At 44.7% G+C, this 24,724-nt stretch overlaps 1 protein-coding gene across 1 annotated transcript in view; it reads left to right on the top strand.

The window, feature by feature from the left end:
• The window catches only part of LOC125759985 (protein O-mannosyl-transferase TMTC1-like), a 90,083-nt gene that overhangs the window by 60,089 nt on the left and 5,270 nt on the right, over positions 1 to 24,724 (top strand). Inside the window, exons 2-7 of the mRNA XM_049419528.1 lie at positions 8,038 to 8,215; positions 9,283 to 9,356; positions 12,377 to 12,571; positions 13,341 to 13,419; positions 22,945 to 23,048; positions 24,298 to 24,499. Of these exons, the coding sequence (XP_049275485.1) occupies positions 8,038 to 8,215; positions 9,283 to 9,356; positions 12,377 to 12,571; positions 13,341 to 13,419; positions 22,945 to 23,048; positions 24,298 to 24,499 (832 nt within the window). The remainder of the gene's footprint in view (positions 1 to 8,037; positions 8,216 to 9,282; positions 9,357 to 12,376; positions 12,572 to 13,340; positions 13,420 to 22,944; positions 23,049 to 24,297; positions 24,500 to 24,724) is intronic.

The following is a 24,724-nucleotide window of genomic DNA, read 5'->3' as shown; positions in this document are numbered from 1 at the left end:
CGCCGTCGTGGTTTATAACAAGTGCCCGAGGATTAATCGATGCCCTCGGTGCATACATCTACACCATCCCAGGAGGCCTTTCTCCTTGCTTCCTCCTTTCCGCCTACTCGGCAAAGCGCGATATATGGGCTCTTAAGTGCCAAGGATCTGCGACTCCCAAGAAAGGTTAAGGACGTTAGCACGACACGAGAAGACTGCGTTACCTCCGATATTTTAAAGCATACAGTATGTCGAAAAAAGTAATGAGAATAAATGATCCAAGAGGCACGAAAAAAAGAAAAGAAAAAAGAAACATAAAACCTAGTAGGCTTGCTGTCGTGTTTTGAAAAGGTCCTCAGGGTATAAGGCAGGCTTGATAGTAATTCCAGAACGTTCGCGCGTAACTTCGGTGTGAAGAGCCACCTGCCTCAATATGCACTGTAATTTTTACAGAAAGAAATGTTTGGTTACATTTGTGCGAAAGCAACCATATTATACTAACATGTCCGAGTATTTTTTCAGATGTGCTTTTTTCTTAAGATTGTTGGAAACCGGTTAGTTAATAAGCGAAGAAAAGTTCAACATCAACTTCTTTTTCATATTCCTGACTTCGTTGTTGAGACAGCAGCAGTGCCGTTTAATTTGAATGTTCTTAGGCTTGTTGAGAAAAACTACTTGGGTGCGTATGGCGGGTAGTTTTTCCGCATTGCTGCTCCACGCTTATATAAAATGGGCCCGCAATTAAACGAAGTAAGTGAATAGCGGCACAGAGCTGTGATACGGCGTGCACACTAAAATGCAGTCAGTTCAGCAGGGCCTCCCAGAGCTTGTTCAGAAGAGATAAAGGAGATGCAGTGTTTAGGAACGAGTCAATGATATTGACAGACAGCAGCACAGTTGTGGTCTCAACGCCTTTTATTCGGAAGAGCCGCCTGCCCGACCCACAGAACCAAGATGACCCTCACAGCGATGATGATTATGAACAGGTGAAGAGGATGAAGGGCGAATGTCGTGAATATTCTGCTCACACTAATCTTCCCGTCGCACGAAAGCAGCCAAGCTGGCCGCTGTTTACTGCGGCATTGTACGTCGTAAGAATGTATTTAAGCGGGAAATGTGGATAACGTCTGTGCCACGGCAACGGCCATCGGAAGGCATGACAGCGGCGGTTACCCGATAGTTCACAAAGTTTTCTCGACAACATCGCAGGGGTGATGAAGCGTCACTGAAGCTTATCACTCAGACCTCAGAACTCGAGTTGGGCTGCACAGCAATACTTCGTTCGTCGCCGGTGTTGAACTGAACGACGCGGTGAAACTCATCGTAGCAGCCTTCCTATTCTTGTGACTCGCCTTAGTAATGAGGCGGGCGCGGTGGCGGCCGCCTCAATACCAAGGCGAGTCTCATATATATATATATATATATATATATATATATATATATATATATATATATATATATATATATATATATATATATATATATATATATATATATATACTACAGTTTTCCTGTCTCTTAGGAGCCACACACACACACACACACATATATATATATATATATATGTGTGTGTGTGTGTGTGTGTGTGTGTGGCTCCTAAGAGACAGGACAACTGTAGTCTTCCACCGTATACATATATCATTCTCCGCACCTGCAAGGAAGTGCTCGGAACCTTGTTTAACAGGACGACAATGTTGCCCCTCATTGGACTCCTTTCAGTAGCGCCCTCGTGCACTGTAGTACGCCCACTTGATTTAGGAGAAGCTCCTACAGTAATCTCACCCGTGCAGCGACTCTAAGAAGCACCTAAAATTGGCGTTAAGGGGCACGAGTAGCCTCTTCCTATTCAAAGAAGCTGCACGTCTCTTTTTATTGTTTTTAACAGCAGATTATGCCACTGCATACCCATTTACACTGTCCCCTGCAACGGTTCGTGCTGTCAGACACAAATATATAAGCGTTTTCAAGCGGGCACTCCGAAACAAAAAAAAAACGAAAATAAAAGAAACAGCGAAAGTGACCCGTATCAGCCGCGGGTACCATTTCTTTCTTTTGTGCTTAGTGACACTCTTGCTGAGTCAACGCTCGTATTCTTGACATCCGTTCCTTCGAGCAAAGAACATTTAGCACATGCGCAGTCCTTGCTGTTGGTGCAGTCTTTTCGAGGGTCCACTGGCACTCGACAAAAACCACAGCCAAAGGCAGCTATAGTACGTGGGGTCTGGCGTCTGCTGATATCGCGTGAATGGCACTATTCAAAAAGAAAGAAGCCCGCTCAAAAGATATACAGCAGCTGCAGGGATCGTATTTCTCAAAAAGAGAAGGCGGCTTCTTTTCATGAAGCTCCCTCTTTAAGCACGTGCGTTAGACGATGTGAAATGTGACGTGGAAAAAATATATAAATACGTATAAAAAGAATGAAGAAAAACTCTAAAGTACAGGAGTTGGGGGTGCTAGTTTTAGCAGCTGACACTCCAATCTCATCACCGGCGCATTGAGCCTGAATTTTGAGTTCTCAAGCCGTCGTATTTGTGCCGTCTATTCAGCGCCTATAGACAGAGCACTACATGGTTCAATAATAATTTCCGGCGTTTTACGTGCCAAAACCACGATATGATTATCAGGCACGAAGTAGTGGAGGACTCCAGAAATTCCGCCCATCTGGCGTTCTTTAACGTGCGATGACATCGCACAGTGAACGGCGCTCTAGCATTTCGCCTCCATCGAAGAATGACTGCAGAGGCCGGGATCGATATCGTAACCGGCAGCCGAGCACTGTGACCACTGTACCGCCAAGACGGACGTCACTGAATGTCTTACACTTCGCTTAATGAATGAGTAGATTATACAGCTTTTTCTACGTGATGGGCTAAACTTTGCACAGAGTATACTGCGTAAAAAAAACAAAACAAAAACAAAAACATGGTTGATCCACCCGTCATAGGAATCGGAATACCACGAAAGTAAAGCGTGCCCTTACAGAAGTAACTGAATGTTTAGTGTACATTGATATAAGAGAGTTTGCACAATGTATATTGATGTCTGGCAGCTGTTACACCGTTTAACGTCTATGCACCCACATTGGTGATTGGTGGTACATATCCATCCCGACGGCTATCGTCCATGTTAAATGATTAAGCAAACCCTCGTGCTAGCTGTAGTAGTTAATGATGAAAGCGTAATCAGAGAACGAGGTGTGATAGCCAGAGGAGCGTCGCATATTGGACGCAGAACTTGGTCGCCATCCCGCGGCATGTTAAAATGTGATTGGACATCAGGGCCAGACCACAGGGAAACGCAAACCGCGACGTGCCGCCCCGGTAGCCCGGCCGCGATTTTAAAGACGACAGTCTTTCTTGGGATACTTAAACGGAGAAATTTTGGTCTGTCTGTGTGTCTTTCTGTTTGTCGGCACGTCCCTCGATTCAGCCACTCGGCCAAAGTTGAACCACTTGCCCAAGGGCCAGCCATCTTGAACGGCTGACTAGGTTCATACTTGTGTACATTGTCGATCAAAAAGCAAACATTACGCATATCTGAGGCGCAACATCACTAGGTAAGTATTAGGTGGTGTGTTCCTTTAATAGTAAATGCATACATACGTAATTCTAAAGACCCTAGTTTCTTAAGCTGCGCTGAAAATGCGACTGCGCTGAAACTTGCCTTCCTCTGTGCGCTCTGCACGAGCTTATTGTTGTGTTTCGGTTTCGGTTCTGTATTGCACTGTACCGTGCCAGAATGGCAGAGTGGAATGCCAGAGAGGCGCCATGGGGCGCCGCTCTGGCATTCCTGTTCTACCCAAGCGACGTGTAAATAAAAGAGTGTGTGGAGAGTACTCGTTGAGTGCGGACGTTTCTTCTGCTTCAGAGCTTCGCGCCAAACCGCGTGTTCGGGCTGCCTGGCGTCCCCGCCGGTCGCGTTGGTCACCGCCGGTCTTCGCCTGCTGCGGCGCCGGGACTACCAGCCCGCAACACAGCACTCATGTTTCCCGACGTATTGCCAGATGGCGTCTATATCTCACGCAGCGCCTCTTCTATCGTCTTTAGACGACATTTGCAGCGAAGCACGCAGATACACGGCCAATTTTTTCTCGGGGCGAGCGCGTGAGCGGACGAGGTGTTACATCCAGGTGAGGCAGGCGCGCGTCGCAGAGCTATTTCTGGTTTGGATTAGCGTGACGCTATGAGCGAGGCCGACGCTTTTACGACGCTCGTGCTTCGGTCGCCACCTCGCAGTCTCTTAAGGGATTGACAAAATTGAACTTCTATTGAAAACGCGCCGCATGGGACGGACGTGTAACGCGTTACAGGTGCTAATCGCGGAGGCCACAGTAATGACGAATTACTTTACTTTACCGCTCCCAAAGGGCAACGCCATCCCGCTGACCTGGAGAGTGGCAGATATAAAAAGCGTGTTTGTGAAGCTTCTAGAGTCTGTGACCGTGGCGCAGTGGATAGCGTGCCCGGCATCTGTCGTTGCGAACCGAGCGGTCATGGGTTCGATGACGGAATTTTTTCTTTGCCATCTGATCGTGTAAATTTTTTCGACGACATTTCCGTGACGGAAATACGTCATTGAAGTCTTGGTGGACCCCGGCATAAAACACTTTCGTGTTAAAAAAACGTGGCATTTCCTACGCATTGTGGGAATCCATTCCACGAGAAGCACTCAAAGAGTAGCTGCCTATGGTGCTTTTTGTGTTTTTCTCTGCGCCAAGCGTTATGAGTTGCAGTGACGTCTTTGTGTAAATTGAGTAGCTCTGTGCAGACTGTGCGCTTACGAAGCACGTCGACTATACTGGCGCCTAAAAGGTAGCTTATGGTCCGACGTAACGTCAGCACTCACGTTAGAGCACAGCCGTCAATTTTATCGAAACGAAGTGCACGCTACGTTGCGATGGTGTGCATGCCATCACGAGTGAACGTTGACATATTATTCGGATATCGAACAACGTTTGACTATAGCTTGCTAACTCATAGGAATGCATATAATGTTTATTATATTATTATAAATGCGGACAGCCAACACTGCAACCAGACTTTGCGTTGCCGGGACATAACGCCGGTTTAACGCCTAAGCAGTTTCAAGCATTGGGTTGATTATGCGGCAGAATACTTCTGTACTACGCAGAATGTCTGGGTTCGATTCCACCTCGAATCCCAATATGAAATGTTTATTCTTTGCGCCGGGATTTTTCGCTCGCCCGCAATGTCGCAGACACCGGCGCCGGGTTTTATGCGACACGGGCTCCTGAACGTTACCGTGTTAAATTTCCTAAGTCTATTCTAGCTGTTCCAGGGTTGATATAGAATGTTAATCACCTGTGGCACATACCCGCTTTCCACGGGCCGTGGTTAGTAGGTTTGCGCCAACATGACTGTGGGAAAGGGTTTCATGACGTACGCGACAGTCATGTCATGCCATGTCATGTCATTCATGGCATGACCTGTCAGACAGTTTCATCATACACTCATACCTTCTTGTGCTCATTTTGGTATATACACTCATACCTGACTGCAGGAGGCGACCACGAGAGCACTCAGACGTAGGCGGCTAGATAGATAGATAGATAGATAGATAGATAGATAGATAGATAGATAGATAGATAGATAGATAGATAGATAGATAGATAGATAGATAGATAGATAGATAGATAGATAGATAGATAGATAGATAGATAGAAACTGTCAAGGTGCATTTCGATCGTTAAGAAATGCTTAGCATTTAAAAGTTAGGAGCCCTTCCCCTATCGGGAAAACGGGGGCAAGCGAAGCTTTACGCGCGCGTGCCTGGCCTACCATTTTTCTTTCTTTCTAATCTGTAAGCTTTGATCTGTAAAGTTAGTCGCAGCAAGCTGGTAGCAGCTCTTCCTTGATACGTGCTAGGAAAGTTTGCTGTAATGTACGCTCATTAAGTCTATTATGATGTTCGGTCTTCTGCATACTTTCGCCAACAATGTATGTGCATCAGTGACTGGGCTAATTAGATAAACAAATAACGAAAAAATAAAACATAGGTGATCCCTCCGTCATAGGAATCAGAATAACACGAAAGTAAAGCGTGCCCTTACAGAAGTGAGTGTTTACTGTACATTGATGTAAGAGAGTTTCCACAATGTATGTTGATGTCTGGCAGCTATAACACGGTTTAACGTGGATGTACCCACTTTGATGGTTGGTGGTACATCTCCATCCCGACGACTAACTTCCATGCTAAATGATTAAACAAACCCTTGTGGTAGCTGTAGTAGTTAACGTTGAAAGCGTAATCAGAGAACGAGGTGTGATAGCCAGAACAGCGTCGCATATTGGACGCAGAACTTGGTCACCATTCCGCGGCATGTTAAAATGTGGTTGAACACCACGGCCGGACAGGAGGAAAACGCAAAGCGCGTCGTGCCGCCCCGGTAGGCCGGCCGCGATTTTTCTCGGGGCGAGCGCGTGAGCGGGGAACGCGGTGTTACAGCCAGGTGAGGCAGGCGCGCGTCGCAGAGCTATTTTTGTTTGCTTTAGAGAGATGATATGAGCGAAGCCGACGCTTTTACGACGCTTGGGCTAATGTCGCCACCTCGCGGTGTGTTAAGGCATTGACAAAATTGAAGTTCCATTGAAAACGCGCCGAATGGGACGGACGTGTAACGCGTTGCAGCTGCTAATCGCGGAGGCCACAGTAATGACGAATTACTTTACTCTGCCGCTCCCAGAGGGCAACACCACCCCGCAGACTGGGAGAATGGTAGATATAAAAGGCGCGTTTCTAAAGCCTTTAGAGTCTGTGATTGTGGCGCAGTGGAAAGCGCGCGCGGCATTTTTTGCTGCGGACCGAGCGGTCGTGGGTTCGATGCCCGTTGACGGAACTTTTTTTGCTTTGTATATTTTTTCGACGTCATTGCCGTGACGGAAATAAGTCACTGAAGTCTTGGTGGACCCCGGCATAGAGCACTTTCGTGTTAAAATACAAAAAACAACACCGCCTCTAACGTTAGCTTGAACACTACGTATGTAGGCACTGTATGCTCGTACCAGGTCAGGTGACACGGCGTGCGAGGCTGCACTACTATGTGTTCCTTCAACGGACGGTGAAAGCGGCACACGAGGGGCGTTATTTTTTATGACGATGCCGCACGCGTGATTCGATTCTGACTTTCATTCTCTGCACGTGCTGAACACGTGATGCATAGCATGGCTTCCGCCGACGTCTTCTCTCCGATGTACCGTTGCCGTTATGTGGACAGCGATCTCCTGCTTGGCTAGTGGCATAGTGATAAGCGCTAACGGTGAAAAACCGCTTTCGTAGTGGTTTCTCTAACAAGACGCTATTGCGCGTGGCCTGTTAGCGCTACTTGCTTCCGTATTCACCTTCCTGTGCAGATGTAGTTTCGAGTATGCCTGCAGATGGTTAAACGGAAATATTGATCTGTTTCGGGGTCTCCGCCAATGCTCCTGTGCCAGATGGAAACGTCGTAGAGCGAAAACAACGGTAGCGATGGCCTTTGAGCATGCGTAGTACTACACCTGAGGAGAAAAAAGTTTTTATTAATTGTGCTCACAGTTAATGGCCCTTACCTAAACTAAACTTATGCTCCTATATCGTATGTATCGGATATATCTCTTAACCAGAGCTATAGAATGCGGTGCAGTTTTTTTAGAAGATTTTTTTTTAACTATTTGGAAAACTGAAAGCAAGCGCGCTACCGGAGGTGTTTGGAAGGGAATGAAGTTTCACTTGATGTGCTTGTGCCACAAATAATACTATGGAATTAGCATTGCTGTCCACTGAGTGGCGTTCTGTCCTCTGAGAAACGAATTTCGCCACAAACACACCTGAAGTATATATATATATATATATATATATATATATATATATATATATATCTGACCTGGCCATACATAGCGTAATAAAGCCGCATTGACAAAAAGCAAAAGCTTCATTACAGCCTGAGCTGCAGCGTCAATATTGCATGTTTCGGTCCATTCAAGAGAATTGGACAAATGTTCAACACTGATGCATTACGCTGGAAAGATTTCTTCACGTGCGTCTTCATGTCTTCTCTCACAGGGCCAACTACTACACAAGTGGGAGGCAGGTGCGTGGCTACCACATGGTCAACGTTGCTCTGCACTGCGCATGCTCAGTACTGGTCGCTGTCGTTGCACGCCGTGTGATGAGGATAAATGCACTCCATGCGTGCCTGGCTGCGATGTTGTTCGCTGCTCATCCAGTACACACCGAGGCCGTGAGTGCTTGTGTTGTATTGTTTAGACTCGGACAATTTACGCCTGTTCTGATTCGTTCCCAACATTGCATATTTCATGTGCTTGCGTCAGTTCTTATGACAGTTGTGCTTTATATTCTAGAATAGCCACTCTCTTTGTCTTATTACCATGATACGTAAAAGAAACTTTGAAGTGGTCTTCTCTTGAAGACGAGGCTACCTGTCGAAACGTTGACTCCAGTGACACACCTTGTCCATGAATATTCATCTCTTGGCCTATTGTTTGCGCCTCAAACACGTGTAATTATGAAGCCCTAATAGCCCCCATGTCTACAATCGGCCTGAATAGACACGTCGAGGTACCAAACGAACATTTTAGCATCAAATGAACTACTACGGTTGGTCTTCAAGGCAAATCGATATTGCCTTTGAGGCAAAAATTCAGCCAAAAAGACGCCGGACAAGGGGAAGAAGTGACACACACAAGGACTGGTCTATGAACTGTGCTTTATTAGCTTATTATTATTATTATTGCCTCAGCGTCATGTACCAACTGACCCAGACTTCGACGTTATTGCACGATATTGCCTTGCCACTTTGGAAGAAAATCTTAATGAATCGTCAGCCAGATCGGGGGAGTAAGTTTCTCACTGAAGCGAGCAGTGATCGACCCCATCGTCTTAGGCGTGAACGCAACTCTGGTATAATTATAAGTGAATCCAAAGGGCTACCTGCCATTGCCAGTAATTGATACGCATTTACTGCGGCCTCTCACACGATTAGTCAGGAGACGTGAAAGCAAAGCTCGCGTAGTTCCTGGATGAGTAAGAATCATTTTATTCTGTCGCGCTGTTACAGTGTTTATGTGGACAATACGAAATTACTGCACTTAACATTGTTTGTATGCCGTCTATGTCGGATATCTCTCTTTCGCGCTAGGCCACACCTACCATTAAAGTCGCAAATAAGGCCAGGTTGCAATGTCATAAAAGTTTATAAAACAACTGAGATTAGAGGTCAAGTATTTATTTCTACAGTGGAGACCGCCGATATACTTCCTGATTGATTCCTTCTCTTACCTGGCGCAGGTGTCGAGTATTGTGGGCCGAGCGGAAGTGCTGTGCTGCCTCTTCTTCCTGCTGTCTTTCCTCTGCTACCACCGGTAAGACGGCTGTAAGCGGGCAGCGGTCGTGCACTTAGACACATGATAATATTGCACGCGACATGCCCAGTACTGTGACGTTAGACTGCCATATTATAATAAGAATATTGCATTAAATGACACAAAAATTTCGAAAACCTGGCTATTTTTCGGGACTCGAAGGCGGTTTGATTTTGGAAAGTAAGAGGTCCATCTATATTGGAGATAATTCGTTTGAGCATACATGACTTTATTCAGTTACACGGAATAATTTTTTTTTGCAACAAAAGCATTTCCGCTGCTCGCACGAAGGCAAATTACGCACGGAGGCAGTTTGCACGCAGTCAGAACATGACACCGTACGTCGTCACACAATTTAATCTGTACTTAAAATCTCCAAAAGTGAACATGGGCAAGAATAAAACAGAAGAAATATCATGACGAAACGTAGCCGACCGTCAAAGTGGGTAGATGAGTCCAAGGCAACAGCACATTGCTCCCTAGTTCAATATAAAATCCGCAGCACAGTTACCCATACATACTTTCCTGGAAGGAAATAATCGAACTAGTCTAGTAAGTGTGACAGCATTTTACGGTCTCGTTATATTTTTTATGCATTCCTGTTAACTGAGGTCTGGTATAAAACACAATCGTTACCAGGACGACTTATCTTGTAATGGTAATAAATGAATTGCATAGTTCAAGTGTCTTTCTACAGAAACCTTCACACTAAGTTTCCTCTATAACAAGTTTCTAGCGTTTCTTTTGCTACACCAAAAAACCTAAAGATTTTAGCTTCTAAGTTTTCGGTATAGCATTCAAATATCTCTTTTAAATTGCCTTTCAGGCGAGACTTCATTTGCCCATTTGCATTTGCATGTGTTGTCGCAATAAAAACGCCATTTCCAAAGGTGCACTTCAATTGACCATCAAAGGACGACTTACCTTCGGTAAACTTTCGGGGTATGTATCGTACAGCTGCAGTAGGAAGAAAGAAAAGACTATGTGTCTTTGACGCGAGCACTACTTACTTACGTTGCAACTGATAAAAAAATACGTTTTTTTTTCGCGATTTTCCAAGCCAGCCGTACATCACTGACAGCTGTGTCTCTTTTCGGTATTGTTTCGGCAAGGACAGCATTCTCCGTTATCGTTTGATAATGGGCTTCAATGATAGATTGCGCGATGTTGACCGTAGCTTCTTCTTTTCTTAAATTACTGAAGATTTTTTTTAAAGGAGAGTATATAGTTATGTAAGGTAAAGATTGGCTGAGGTATAACTCTTGTCAGCCTAGTTATGACGAGCAAAAGGAGCGCGCTCCCTGCTCTGTCTCCTCGCACGGCTAGGAGGAGCACTCGGAGAGGTGGATAGACGAGCCGACGAACGCAGCCTAGCGAATGAAAGAGCGAAACGAGCTAGGCCCGCGTTTCGGTTATCATACGCGTGTAACTTCGATAGCGTTCGCTCTAGACTGGTTCATAACTGCCCCTAAATTTTGACCTCTGGGCTGTTGAAAGGCCCTTTAGACCTTCACCTGGTGACTTGGTTCTGCAGCGGCGAGGCTTCGAGTGAACGCTGTGGCGACGCCTCTCAGCAGCTTACCGCGTGGCGTGACGCAGCGCCTCCCACACTTACGCACCTGCGGCTTAAGGTCATTGCGACGCGATGAACGAGCATGAAACACATGGTGTTGAAGAGCTTTTGCTCTAAAACTAACTTTTTTTATGATCGCACTGATCTGTCTGCAAACAGAGCACTTTTCATTGCCCATCTGGAACATCGAGTGGCACGAGTTGTTCGTTTAGGTGAAGAATTTAGTGAGTGAGCAATGACACGTTTATGCCAACAGTACAAGTGTTTTAGGGATAGGGTTGCCCACAACTTATCTTTCAAGCTTATCTTCTACACTATAAAAAAAAATATCAGTACGATATATTTCGTGGTAGGAGAACGTGGTAATGATGAGTGCTGAAAATAGACGCCCATCGTTGCAAATGTTAGGCTCGATGCACATTATCCATAGTGCCGCTGCGTCAATGTGCCGCTACGCCAAAAGCGAGAGCGTTTACATCAAAATTTACATCGAAATGCTTTGAAACGTTCATCTTCAGCTGCTGGCTGAATGATGCGTTTTCGATCGCAGCATGCTCCTCGCCCACTCCTGGCCAGGCATTGCCTTCCACCAGGCATGGCATCAGAGGTGCGCTGAATGTACCGAGCACAATTAGCCGGCTCCAATGTTGCCGATGTGCGCAAATGTTTCTTTCGGAAAAAGCCACCCCCGCAAATATAAAGCGGCTTAGGCCCATACTTTCAGAAATCTTGTTAATCGGGTGCACAGGCTGACGGTGCAGTTCGTGCATTAGCGTGCTCTTTTTGTGTGAGGTGCAATTGATTCGGGGAAACGTTCTGCGGGGAAAACGCATGGCTTGTTAGGAACCGTATATACCTTGCACGAGTACGAGACCCTAATGGAAGTCTTAGTTCAGAAAGGAAGCTTCGGGTTTTGAAAGAGGAGACTCCGCTCTTCGCTGAAATTTATGATTGTTTCTAAAATGACATCCTTGGTATACCGTTTCCATTTCGTGCTTTTCCTAAACAGAGAGTTAATAGGATATGGACACGCATAGGCTACATATTAGTGGGGTCTCGTGCGCTGCTGAAGAGTGTACGCTTTATGCTTGCGCACCGAAAGAAACATGGTGCTCACAATACGCTGTAATCGAAATAGAGCGGGGCGTCCCGTTTCTTAATAAAATAAATGTGGCAATGAGCAACATCGGTACGTTGGTGCCGATGTTAATAGAGCCTAAGATCACCATTAGCTGTTAACGCATTTCGAACAAACTTCCGACGTGCGAGGCAGTTACGTTGTCTCATGAGCGTCTCGTCATAATTTGCACATGGACAAGGTGCTCTTAATTTTTATTATGAAATTCGTGTTTCTGTCGCCAACAGAAATCATAGAGCAGAGTTCGAGGGAATTCTGAGGAGTGCGCTCTAATTCTGTTTTTCACGGGAACGGCTGCCTACTTTCCAGCGATGCCCAGGGAGGCCGCGGAAGGTTAATGCGGCTCGCAGCTTGTGGTCTTCTGTCTGTCTGTGCGCTGCTCTCCAAGGAGCAAGGCATCACCGTGCTGCCGCTGTGCATGGCTCTCAGGATACGCACCCTAGTGTTTGACTCTTCGCGCCCAGAAGAACAGGCGCAATGTCATAAAGCTCACCGCCGAAGATGGTAAGCCTTTTCTGTGCCTCAAAGACTTACGTCCTTGTTATTGCGCTACACTTAGGGACAACAATGAGTGTCCCATATGCTTTATTCGACCTAATTGTTTGTTCTATTCATTGGGTTTCTCTGCTTCTTGTTACTTAAAACAAAAGTTTCTCATATGTTGTTCTGTCAGCATGGAGCAGATACCACATGTTGATAATCTGTTGACGCAATTACAACGCATAAAATATACACGATTAATTAGGATTTTCATAAGTGCACGCCACTGGGCAGAAATCGTCCGGAGCTACTTAACGAGCTCGTGCCTTCAAATCAAGCTTTCGAAGCTGACTGCTATTTAACTCCAAAGAACTTTTATGGATGAAAGACTTCAGAAACAGGCTCATTGAGAATACAGCAGTGCGCTGGAATGCACTGACTGTTTGGAACTGAATGAAGCAGCGCGTCAGACAGCGTTCTCAAGGTGAGACAAGTTGAGAACAGCGTTGTCACCTTGTTCTTCCGAGAAAGTAGTACGGGTTGCCCAGTTTCGCCCGGGAATTAGCGACCGCGATGCAAAAGCGGCATTTAAAACTTTATTTTAAACTTTTTGATAAAGCAGAATTAAACAGCGCTTCAGTCAGGACAAGGCGAGAACATTGTTTTCATCTTGTCCAGCATTGCAGCGTCATCGAGTATATTTTAAGAAAACAAAAAGAAAAAAAGTGTACACATGTGTCATTCACAAACAGAGCTTTGAACACGCGAAAAAATGGGCGTCTCTAACTTTCAGGCCAATCTGCCACCACTGCATGCGAGACATTGCCTGCCGATGCATCACGGATCGCGAGCTAGTCACCCTCGCGGCATTGGTAAGTCCATCATTGCTTCTCATTTACCTGCGTTAAAGGGCACACTGGAAAACGTAGAATGAGTAAAGAAAAAAGAAAAGAGAAAAAAACTAGTATGGAACTTGCTACCGTTCACGGCTAGACATCTATAGTTTGTAGAGATGCTTCAGCTTGTTAAGGCATATTTGATGTGTTCAGTATTCGGATCATTCAAATACAATTTGTACTCATGATTGATAACGATTGGTCAGAACCCTTAGGCTCACTTCCCGGGGCACTTGAAAACTGGAAAGGTCTTATCTAATTTTAGGACTGGCTGGCCAGTCCTAAAACGCCAGTCTTATAAATTAATTTTTTTTTTAAATTTAAGTGTAGCGCTCGCGGGGCTTCGAAAAGAGCTGCACCTTTGTAGTACGCTCCCTCTAGGAACCAGCAACCATGGTGTCACTACCACTTTTTTTCTTCGTCACATGAGGGGTAGCGTGTCATTTAGTGGTTACATTCGTTTTTAAAACAGAAAAGATGGGACGCAGAACCACTAAATCGTTTTGCATCTCACTTTACCACTCTGTATTTGAGGAGAAAAAAACGGAAAGAAAACGGAAAAGGTTTCGCTGTTGCACGCGTTCACGGTGCGTGGTCCGAGAGGTATAAGCTGGCACTTATAACGGGATCGGTTCGAGTTCAAGACGTACCCGCACATGTTTGCCTGCGCCTGATTTGTGTGTATGGACTTGTGTGCTTATATCGGTGTTATGCGCCATAAGCAAATGCCCATCACTGTATTTGGACACACACACACACACACACACACACACACACACACACACACACACACACACACACACACACACACACACACACACACACACACACACACACACACACACACACACACACACACACACACACACACACACACACACACACACACACACACACACACACGCACACACACACACACACACGCACACACACACTTTAATGTCGAGAAAATGGGAACACGAATAAAGCTCGCCGTGCAGAGGCCGACGTAAAGGCTCTGACGTAAGAGTATTCCAGCGCTAGCGGTTGTCTTCTTTTGCTCCATCACGCACTCTTTCGAATCGCTCTTGTAAATGCGACCAGGACGTGGACAAAACTATGGCGCGAAGGGGCTTGTGAAGCTTCAAACATGAAAGGTACTACACATGGACGTCGATGGCTTCTAGTAACCTTGGAAAGGCCGACACCTTAAGCAGGCCAATTCTTGGTAGAAGTGCGCACTTTCAGATTTTACAGCGAAAGCTGTTATGCGATCGCAACAACGGCCGTTTTTGACGCCGAAATTGTCCGCCGCTGCTGCCGCCGCCGGTGTCCGTAATCGCTATTGCGTGAAATGAGGGAAAAAACGAATTAAGAAAAAATATCTCCGATGGAACAGGTTCCAACCTGGGACCTCTGCGTGGCAGCCCAGTATTCTACCACATAGCCATGCCGTTTTTTCTATTGATTTCCGGTTGTACGTCACACAAACGGAGACAACAGAATTATGTTACAAGACACTACAAACATGTAAGCAAACATCTACGGTCAATCACTGCAAGAACAACATTGTGATTTAAAATTCCTTCATAGTATGCAGGGGTTCTACCTTAGCCAACAATGAAGGAAGATAACTGTTTGGTTTTTTTACCTCGATAAACTGGGCCAGACGTTCTTGAAAATACTGTCTTGCTTGTCTTCTATCCGGGTCACAGTAAAATCCAGTCATTAGTGAGCGCCATAGACAGTGCAAGCCAATCGTCATGATTAGGTCATAAGGTAATCCGTCCTCATTCCATGAGGAACTAACAGAAATTATTTTATTTTATTGTTTTTATTGTCCTCTGCAACACGTCCCAAATGTACACCCCCTCCCAACAGTGCAGAAAGACATGATCAATTGTTTCAGGTTGGTTACAGATTAAGCAGTCGGAGCCTCATGGCATACGGACACCTACTGCAGTAAGACAGATAACTGGGCAAGTTGGTATGGATCCATAATTTAAACTTTTTTAGCGCGCACAAAAGACAAGGACAAGCAGGAGACACACGAGCGCTAACTCTCAACTGTTTATTTTTGCAAAGGAACGATACATATAAATACCCAAAAACCAGCATAGAGCATGTGCGGCGCAAGTCATGTGACACACTGTCAGGTGAAGTCTTGCTATCATGCAATGAAAGAGAGTTTTTCAAAACAAGTTGCACGGCTATCCTCAGTAGGCTTCCCGGAGCAGGCTATCAACAGAGCTGTTGATAAAGTTATAAGGATAGTGAAGGGTGTGCAGGCATCACCTTCAAGGAAACGCTTCAGTAAAGATAAAAGGCACTGTGCGGTTTTGCCATACGTTCATAAATTTTCTCACGGGTTAAAAAAAGTTGGCGGAAGATATGGAATTGAAGTTGTTTTCAGCGCCCGCATTAAGGCGCAACATTTGTGCCAGGCCGTTGCAAAAAAGTTCAGAGTGGGGGGAAATAAATGCAGCTGTGGCTTAAAGGAGGAATCGAAGTTAACAAAATGCCGAAAAGGGGTGGTATATCGGATACCTTTAACCTGTGGAAGTATGTACATAGGACAGACTGGCCGCTGTATCAACACACGGCTTAAAGAGCATGCTAACTCACTAGGGAAAGAAACATTTTCATACTTGTCTGATCATTGTAAATCATGCCATTGTGAACCCGTTTTTCATGATACAGATATCTTGTTTGCAGATAAAGACAAACTAACACGGGAAGTTACGGAAGCATTTTATATCAATAGGTGTGCAGAGAAATGCATCAGTCACCCTTCGGTGGCTCTAACAGATAAAGAGTTGGTTTTTTTAAATTCTGTTTAGCCCTTCTGACAGTGTGTCACATGACTTGCGCCGCATATGCTCTATGCTGGTTTTTGGGTATTTATATGTATCGTTCCTTTGAAAAAATAAACAGTTGAGAGTTAGCGCTCGTGTGTCTCCTGCTTGTCCTTGTCTTTTGTGCGCGCTAAAAAAGTTTAAATTACGGACACCTAGTTCCTCTGTAAAGGTTCTTACTGGTAGTGTTCCCGTGTGTAATTTAAAAAAGAAAGTTTTTACATTTGGAGCTGCTTCATTTTTTTAAACTCGCGGTTAAGTACATTCTGACACTTGCCTGAGTATATAGCGCTCTGTACATTGGCATGGCCAACACATTGTCACGTACAGTACGGTCCACTGTTAAAGGGAACACTCCAATGAGCACCTTTCATTTTGCTGGCCCTCTAACAGCAAGTGAACAGGGAAACATTGTTCATGCGCTGCATGAGTCTGTCAAAAAGAGGCGGAACTGTCAACCACCAGTAGTTTTATGCAAATCTAAGCCACTATGCAAGAGAGCGAAATCCTAACATGTCCTGCACGAAAGCGTTCCCTTTAACAGTGGACCCGTCTGTACATCCTTATAAGGATGTACAGACCTTTATAAAGGTCTGTACATCCTTTATAAAGGTTTTTGTTTCCAACAGAAAACACGTAGTCGGTAGAAAAGCGGACGCTCAAAAAACGCGCACTTGCCACAACTTCCTTCATATAGCCTTGTACTGCACCTGCCATCATTTGAGTGCTGACAACAAACTCGGACAACAGTCGACCTTACGGATAAAGAAAAAACGTATTTACCAACGGTTTCATGAACAGATGTGCAAACCCAAGGCCTCCACTCTTTAACCTTCTAAACAAACTTGTACTACTGCACCTTTCCCAGTAGGACCCCCACACAAATGTCACAAACACCCTATGCCATTTCTGCACATTGACCCTTGAACAGTACATCACTTGCATTACGTGCCATAGCTTCGACACAAAAAACCAGCTACATACGGTAGCCCTAGCAAACATCGACAGATAATTTGCCCTCCACCTACTCGCTTTCTCGCTTATTTCTTTTGTTTGCTGCTTCCAATAGTCTCATCAGTACTTTTGTATAACTCCAGCGGAACTCCAATATACTTTACTGGCGATTTGGTGCGCCTAATGTTAGCAAAACAATCAGGGGTTGTTTTGAAAAGTGCCAACCCAGGCACTTTCCCCAGTTTATGTGGCTTCCTGTAATTTCAGCGAAACATTTAGAAACTATTAGTGATTCTTCAATGCCTTCATAATAAGTACTACATACGGCAATTACGCATACGCGAGTAATTTGACCTCGGAGGATTGTAATCGAAACCCACTAACAATATTGTTCTGGAGTATTGGCGGACATAACGTGTCGATGTAGGTGCAAAACAGCAGTGGACTGACAGGGCAGCCTTGACGAATTGAACGCTAAATTTTAATGGGGGCCCGCAGTGTCTTGACAATTATTAGTCTTGTACTACCTATCAGATATGCCAGGGCAACACCGTCAGCAATTATTTTACCAACATTACAGTAAAACCTCTGTGATACGAATCTCGCGGGATCACCAAAAATATTCGTACCATCCAAAATTCGTATCACAAGGAGGTATGGAAAATTAGCCTACGACAAAAGAAAGCTGGCGTACATTTTCAGTTATTGTTTTTCAGGGCCGCAGTAAAGTCACGAACAGCTCTGAATGATTGCCACTGAAGTTTTTAGACGTCACCGATCATAGCTCCGCTCGTAAATATACGTCCCGTGCGCGCGTGTGTAGTAATTGAAACAGGTGTGTTGTGACCCGCGACAGCTCCTTCCAAATCTCAGTATGCTTTTTTGTGTGACACTAGAGTAGCGCAGCGAAAGTGACTTAAGGAGCGCTTTGACGCGATAAATGAATGAAGGCCAGAAAATTTCGGAACCGCGGTCCTATGTTATTATTTTCTTATCGTGGTGGTGTTGGGGATATTATTCGAGAGATCCTTCTTTCGGTACTCGTCCGCCTTTCATAGGATGTCTGATGCATGAGGACATCGATTGCATGGAGGACATGGCTTGTAATCTAAACGCGAAAACACACGGAGGCACATTAGGGCCTGCAAGATTCGCGCACACAATCTCGGAGGCTACGACGCGTCACTGAATGTTTATTGTGATCAATGTGTAAGAAAGGTATTTTTCTTATACCGCGATTCTGACGAATTGGCGGTGCGGCGCGCATGCCCGCGCTTGCGTATCCTCGCCCGCACGTGCTTGGCGCGTCTTCCGCGACAGCGCGGACAGCACCTGTTCGTACCAGTGCGCTAGCGTACGTTCGTATGAAACGTCGCGGGGTGAAAATCTGTTCGCAACAACCGTACTCCATTACATTGCAGGCCAATGGGCCTTGGCCGAGACCAAATAAAAGTTCGTATCAACCCGAAATTCGTATGAGCCGTGATCGTATCACCGAGGTTTCACTGTAATTTGCTCCAATACTGTAAACAAAATAACATGGGTCACACAATCGAATGCCTTCACCAGATCCGGCTGGAGTACGGCTACACGAGCTCGAATCATGTCAACACACACCAAGAGAGACCGCATTCTACGAACATTTGCTACTATAGAACCACCATGATTCCACACGTTTGGTGTGAACCAACAATATATTTTATTAATCACTGAAGTCTAGCCGCCATAATTTTCATTAAAATCTTGTAGTCCACATTTGTCAGTGCGATTGGTCTGTATGCTCTGACGTGCCTAAGTTTTTCAACCTCATCTGTCTTTGGAATCAGTACATAATGTGATTCACTAAACGACGGTGCTAATCTTTCTTCCTCATGTGCCTCGTTAAAAGCCGCTGCGAGTATAGGGGACGAATCATTTTTAAAACACTTCTACCACGCTGCACAAAGACCATCTGGTCCCGGAAACCTGCCGGGATTTAACCTATTAATCGCGCTTTCATCTTCAAAAACAGATATAGGTACTTCCAACGCAATTTTCGCGTGTTCACTCAGTTGAGGCATGCGTGCCAAATATTCTGCTTTACATATTTCCAAGTCTACATGTCTACATGCAAAAAAGGTTTTCGAAGTGCCTTGAAGAGACATGTAAAATTCTGTTGTTATCGGTCGCTTCGTGACCGACAGAGCCATGCCGGTGCTTGAAACTCCTTTGCAAAAGGCCCTATACAGGCTTCATGTCGAGAAGGAACCACATTAACATATGTCTTTTGGCGTGGTAAAAGAGTAAAACAGCCAGGCGTCACACGACGCGAATTCTGTAAGCAGGCGTCAAACATTGTGAATTGCGCAAAGAGTGGGTTGTTGAATGCTTCCAACTCATTGCAAAGCGCTCTGCCATAATGCTTCATCGTCATCAGGCACAGCATCAACGACGTGCGCGTAATGTTTTACAGATGTGTAGCGGGTAACACGGCTCTCCGCAAAATGACGAAAGATGGCATAGCGGCTGCTTCCCAACTTCACAAAAATTATGATTCATGGCGTAGTGGGTACCTTGCAAGTGTTCTTGTATTAGTAGCCCCAAGAGAGTTGAAATGCCGCCCTTCCAGCTTTCGCTGTGACTGGGCTGCGCTTTCCGTGCAGGCCTAGCGTCTTTTGTGCACGTGTAAATTATAAGCTACATTGTAACTAATAGCTTAGTAGCATTCCTAAATATCTAACATTCAGAGGTTACGCCTTGACCTTTCATTTTTAAAAGTGAATGCAATCTATAAATTATTTAATAAACCTATACACTTGCAGGTCAATTCAACTGCTTATATTTGCGATTGAATTTCATTCTGCTGTTATAGCCAACTTGGAACATGCTACGCAATGTCCTGCCTCGAAACATTTTGCATTTCAAATTGGGCCAATGTTGTCGCGCCTACCAATTCACTATTTTCGTTCTCACCACAGACTCTTAGGCAGAGATGTGAATTGTGGGACTGATCAAGATACTTCCCATGCCAATCGATTTATTTAAAGCATCAAATAGACCGTGTACGCTGCTCGAGTTGCAAATGAGGGTACAGTACAAGTTGGTAGACTCGTTAAATCAGTTATCTATGAAACAATAGTTCGAGCATGTGTTAGTATTCTGAAGCGAAGCTCGCAACACCCACTACCAAAGGAACTGTTATCGGGGACAACGACACCCTACGCCTCTTATAATGAAAATGGCAGCGACACTATGACCACAGGTTCCGCGAGAACGCGTACTAAAATGGCGCAGGAGCTTTCGAAGCCTCGGACGCACTAATCAAACTAAAAGATATAAAAACAGTCTGGTATAAACCTTCATGCTGAAGTTAGGCAATGACGGCTGTAACATTCAACTCAAAAACCTTGTTCTGCACCTCACCATACCAGGTTATACTCGAGGACAAAAAAAAAAAGAAAACAAAATGTGAAAGGAAAAGCAGAGATAAAGGTGCTGTACGGGTTCACCGTTCCTGACCCAAGACTTGACATTTATGGAAGAGTTTTGCCGATGTATCGCGATTGAACGCTCTTATTGCATGCGCAATCGACATGCCGTTCAAGAAGAGGTGCATCGATTGCGACAACTTAGTCAAAAAGGAATGCGACCCTTGCCAACTCTTTCACATTGTTTTTCGCTGAAAATTGTGGATAGCGTCGTGCTGCATACCTTGGAAACAGTTTTCACTACACGTACCATCTCTCGTTACGAATGATGCTAGTATTACATTAAAAAAGATGTCATTGATTGGATGAAACCACCATCGCGGCTATATCTAGCCTTCACCAGGCCATGTTTTGCAACGCGTTGTGAGCTTCTAAACTAATATATATATATATATATATATATATATATATATATATATATATATATATATATATATATATATATATATATATATATATATATATATATATATATAGGAACATGATGTGCATGTTAAGAACATAATAATATCTGAGGCCTTACGTGCGAGAAGCGCGCTATGATTATTAGGCACGCCGTATTCTTGTGTTCTTTAATGTGCACTGACATCGCACAGTACACGGGCGTCTGGCACTTTGCCTCCATCAAAATGCTACCGCTGCGGCCGGCATCGAACCCGCGACTGCATAAGCAGGCGATCAACCACTGTACCACACAGGCGGAGTCTGCCCTCTGTCGTCTATACTCTCTGAGAATTGTCACTACAGGTAGCGAAGTTCGGAAGAATAACGTCCGCGACAGAACGCGCTTTAGTTTCTTTTCGCGTGAGTGCCTTACATGCTTTCGTAAACAACGAATGCCGATCGATCGGCGGCGGAATCCTGTACCAGGTGCAAATTAGTGTGCGCCTCGTTTCACATCGATAGGGCGGCCGCGCTCTAGAGAGTGACGGAACAAAGCGACGCATTGAGTATTGTTTTTGTCCTATACTTCTCTCGATGAGTTTCGCTGCGTCTCCGCTTGTTTGTTATATCCGCTAGCTTTTGTTTTGTCGTACGTCCTATACGCGGGCGTCATGCATAATTACTTTCGGAAGTTGTAAGATTGCACAATGTTATCACAATAGTCGGAGTGGAGCAATCGTCTCGTTCCCGGTACTCACTGGTAATCTTTTCCCGTGTTTGTACGCGTGCTGTTAAAAGCGCCTCGTGCTCAGGAACGAGGTTTCGTTACTCGTCATTCAGTAAGATATGCACGCTTTTTTCTTTATCGGTGAGTGCCATTGATCACACTCTTTTCTTTCGCTGGAGAGAAAAACAAATTCAAGTTGTCCTTTGTGCATTTGACTAAGACGACTCGAAGGCGACCACCATCTTCCTCTACTTTTTCTTCCCTCCTTCCACTCCCCCCACCAGCTCTCTGCACCTAACGTTGTTTTGCTCTGCTTCCAGGATCGGAGGCATTGCAAGCTTTCTGCACTTCACGTGGTTTTGCAGTGCCTCCGGGACCCACCCACCTTTGACCGAGTGATGACGACATATGATGACGTCCTCACGTCACATCATTGCGACTTCATGATGACGTCACTTTGTTGCACGACGTCATCACGACCCAATAACATTTCCGATCCTTGACGTCATAGTGACATCACATGGCGACGTCATCGCATGATAATGAACTTTTCATCGCTCTTTTCATCACGCCGCCGCCTCCGACACCGACGGTCAATATTCGCGTTTGATGAGGCACTTAAGGCTTACGCATTAAAATATCGTACCGCATCGCAGCCATCTTTATACGCATGCTGCGTAATACCATGCTGCGTAATACCTTGTCGGAACAAGAATTGTCAGTGAAGTGTCGGCAAACAGCTAAAAGCGCTCGCTGTTTTGTTTTTTTTTGTTTTTTTTTTCAAGAGAAACCATACATTTCTCTCGTAGTAAAGGGAGGTCTGCTGGTATATCCGCTAGTTCTGCCTTATAAATCACGCACTCCGACTGAACAGCGTCCGACACTCCGAGACATTGTCCCTACATTTCATCCATAAGCAGGAGAAATTATTCTTCAACTGCCAACCTTGTCACTTTGAGAAACACGCATTTGTTTAGGTCATAATATTGTGCTACCGTTCAGTGGATGGGAACGGTCTTATTGCATGAAATGATCACAGTTATGGCATTTTCGATGCAATCACGGGCAAAAATAAAAAAAAAATACGTCACAACATGTTCTATCCTGTTAACTTGTATTTTATTTCCCTCTACAGACGACATTACTTCTATGCTTAAGGCTGTGGATTTTACAAGGATGTTTCCCCGAATTTTCCGAGATGGACAACCCTGCGTCTTTCTCGTCGATGCGCACAACCAGGTGATCATCACGAAAATAGCACTAATACTGTTTGTACAGTATCTTAAAGCATGCGGTTCCAACGGAAATACATTAATGGCTTTGAACTATGCTATATCAACGGATTGATGGTCCTTCCATCAGCAAAAATTGAGCTAGTTCTTCAGCGATTTCCTGCTATAATGCTCATCGCAATTTCTTACGACAGGTGAACCGTCGTTGTATATCGCTTGCTTTAGATGATGAACGCTATGAAGAAGGAAATTGCTTTTCTAAAGGTCCTCTTAATTGGGGGGCAAGCGGTTGCTTGGAGAATCTCGAAATGAAGGTAATTACATTTGTGAAAACATTCGAAACCTAAACAATGCAAGCAATTTCTCTTGTGTCCGTTATCAAGTCTCGCATAGTCAACTTGAACTTTCCTAATAGATACCAACTGGATAGAAGATAGAAGTCACACAGTTGAAGGTGACATCTGAAAAGGCAGTCTAATTATTGGTACAAGGTGTTACTTTTGGATTCTAGAAAGCAACAAGATTGCAGTGTTATCAACCATTTATATTAGACATTCGAATAATTTCTGTTCTGTTAATTGTAAAGTCCCGTATAGAAAATATGAATATGCAAGTCGAACGAATTAGAAAAAAGTTACACAGGAAAAGCAAGGTATGAAAATAAAAAATTTAATAGATGCGAAAAAAGAAATCTCACGCAGAATGTTTAGGTCTTTGTAACTAATAACTAATGAACTGGTTAGTAATTAATTTTAACTATGCAACAGCTGTTATTGTTGTTGTTATGCATGTATGTATAGTGCTTTATTCGAGAAAATACCCACGTTTTTTTTTTGTCACTACTCACTGCAAGAATAAGATCTGAACAAAAGTTCATGGAAGAGGAGATGTCAGAAGTTAGCATCTGTTCCTCTAAGTTCCACGACGATTCGAGCTACTCAAATGAAAAGTGTCTGCTCCTTCAGTGAACTTTCTTATTTGGTTTGATTAATTATCCTGGCGGTTAATTGGCTCTTACCTTACGTAAGCATATGCTGCAATATACCCCTTAGCTGGAACCAGAACAATCGTTTTGGTACTAGTCTCGTTTTCGAAAACGCAATTTCAGAATATTCGGGAAAGCGGAAGTAAGTGCTCTACCGGAAGTGTTTGGAAGAGAAACAAGAGCGTCACTCGTTGCTCGTTCCACTAAAAGCCGTGGCGCCGCTTATTTGCGAATGTCAGGCAAATGCATGTCGACCCATCCTTCATTACAGGCTGCTCACTTACAGCTACCTGTGCGCCTTCAACACCTGGCTCGTGTTGTGTCCGCGTACCCTGTCATACGATTGGCAGATGGGCAGTATACCTCTCGTGACGTCACCATTTGACTACAGAAATCTGGCTACTCTGGCGGTGTTCGCCTCACTATTGGCTCTCGTCTGGCGGGCCTTGACCACATCGAACATGAAAAGCAGGGTGAGTGGCAGTTACGTTTCATAGTTGCCGTCGTGCATGCTTCACTATGCAACCGACCATTGCATGGTTATTCACACTTCTTTTGAGCCATGAGAATGCTAGTTTTGGGGGTTGGTTGCAGTGATTCTAGGATAACACATGGAACTAACCACCGCTCCATATATCGACGCTCAAATATTTTAATGCAGTAGTGTTTGTTTCGCAAGCACGTCGCAGACATTAAGA

The sequence above is a fragment of the Rhipicephalus sanguineus genome, chromosome 9 (assembly GCF_013339695.2).
Source record: "Rhipicephalus sanguineus isolate Rsan-2018 chromosome 9, BIME_Rsan_1.4, whole genome shotgun sequence".
Lineage (NCBI taxonomy): Eukaryota > Metazoa > Arthropoda > Arachnida > Ixodida > Ixodidae > Rhipicephalus > Rhipicephalus sanguineus.
This window is presented reverse-complemented; position numbering and strand designations above follow the sequence as displayed.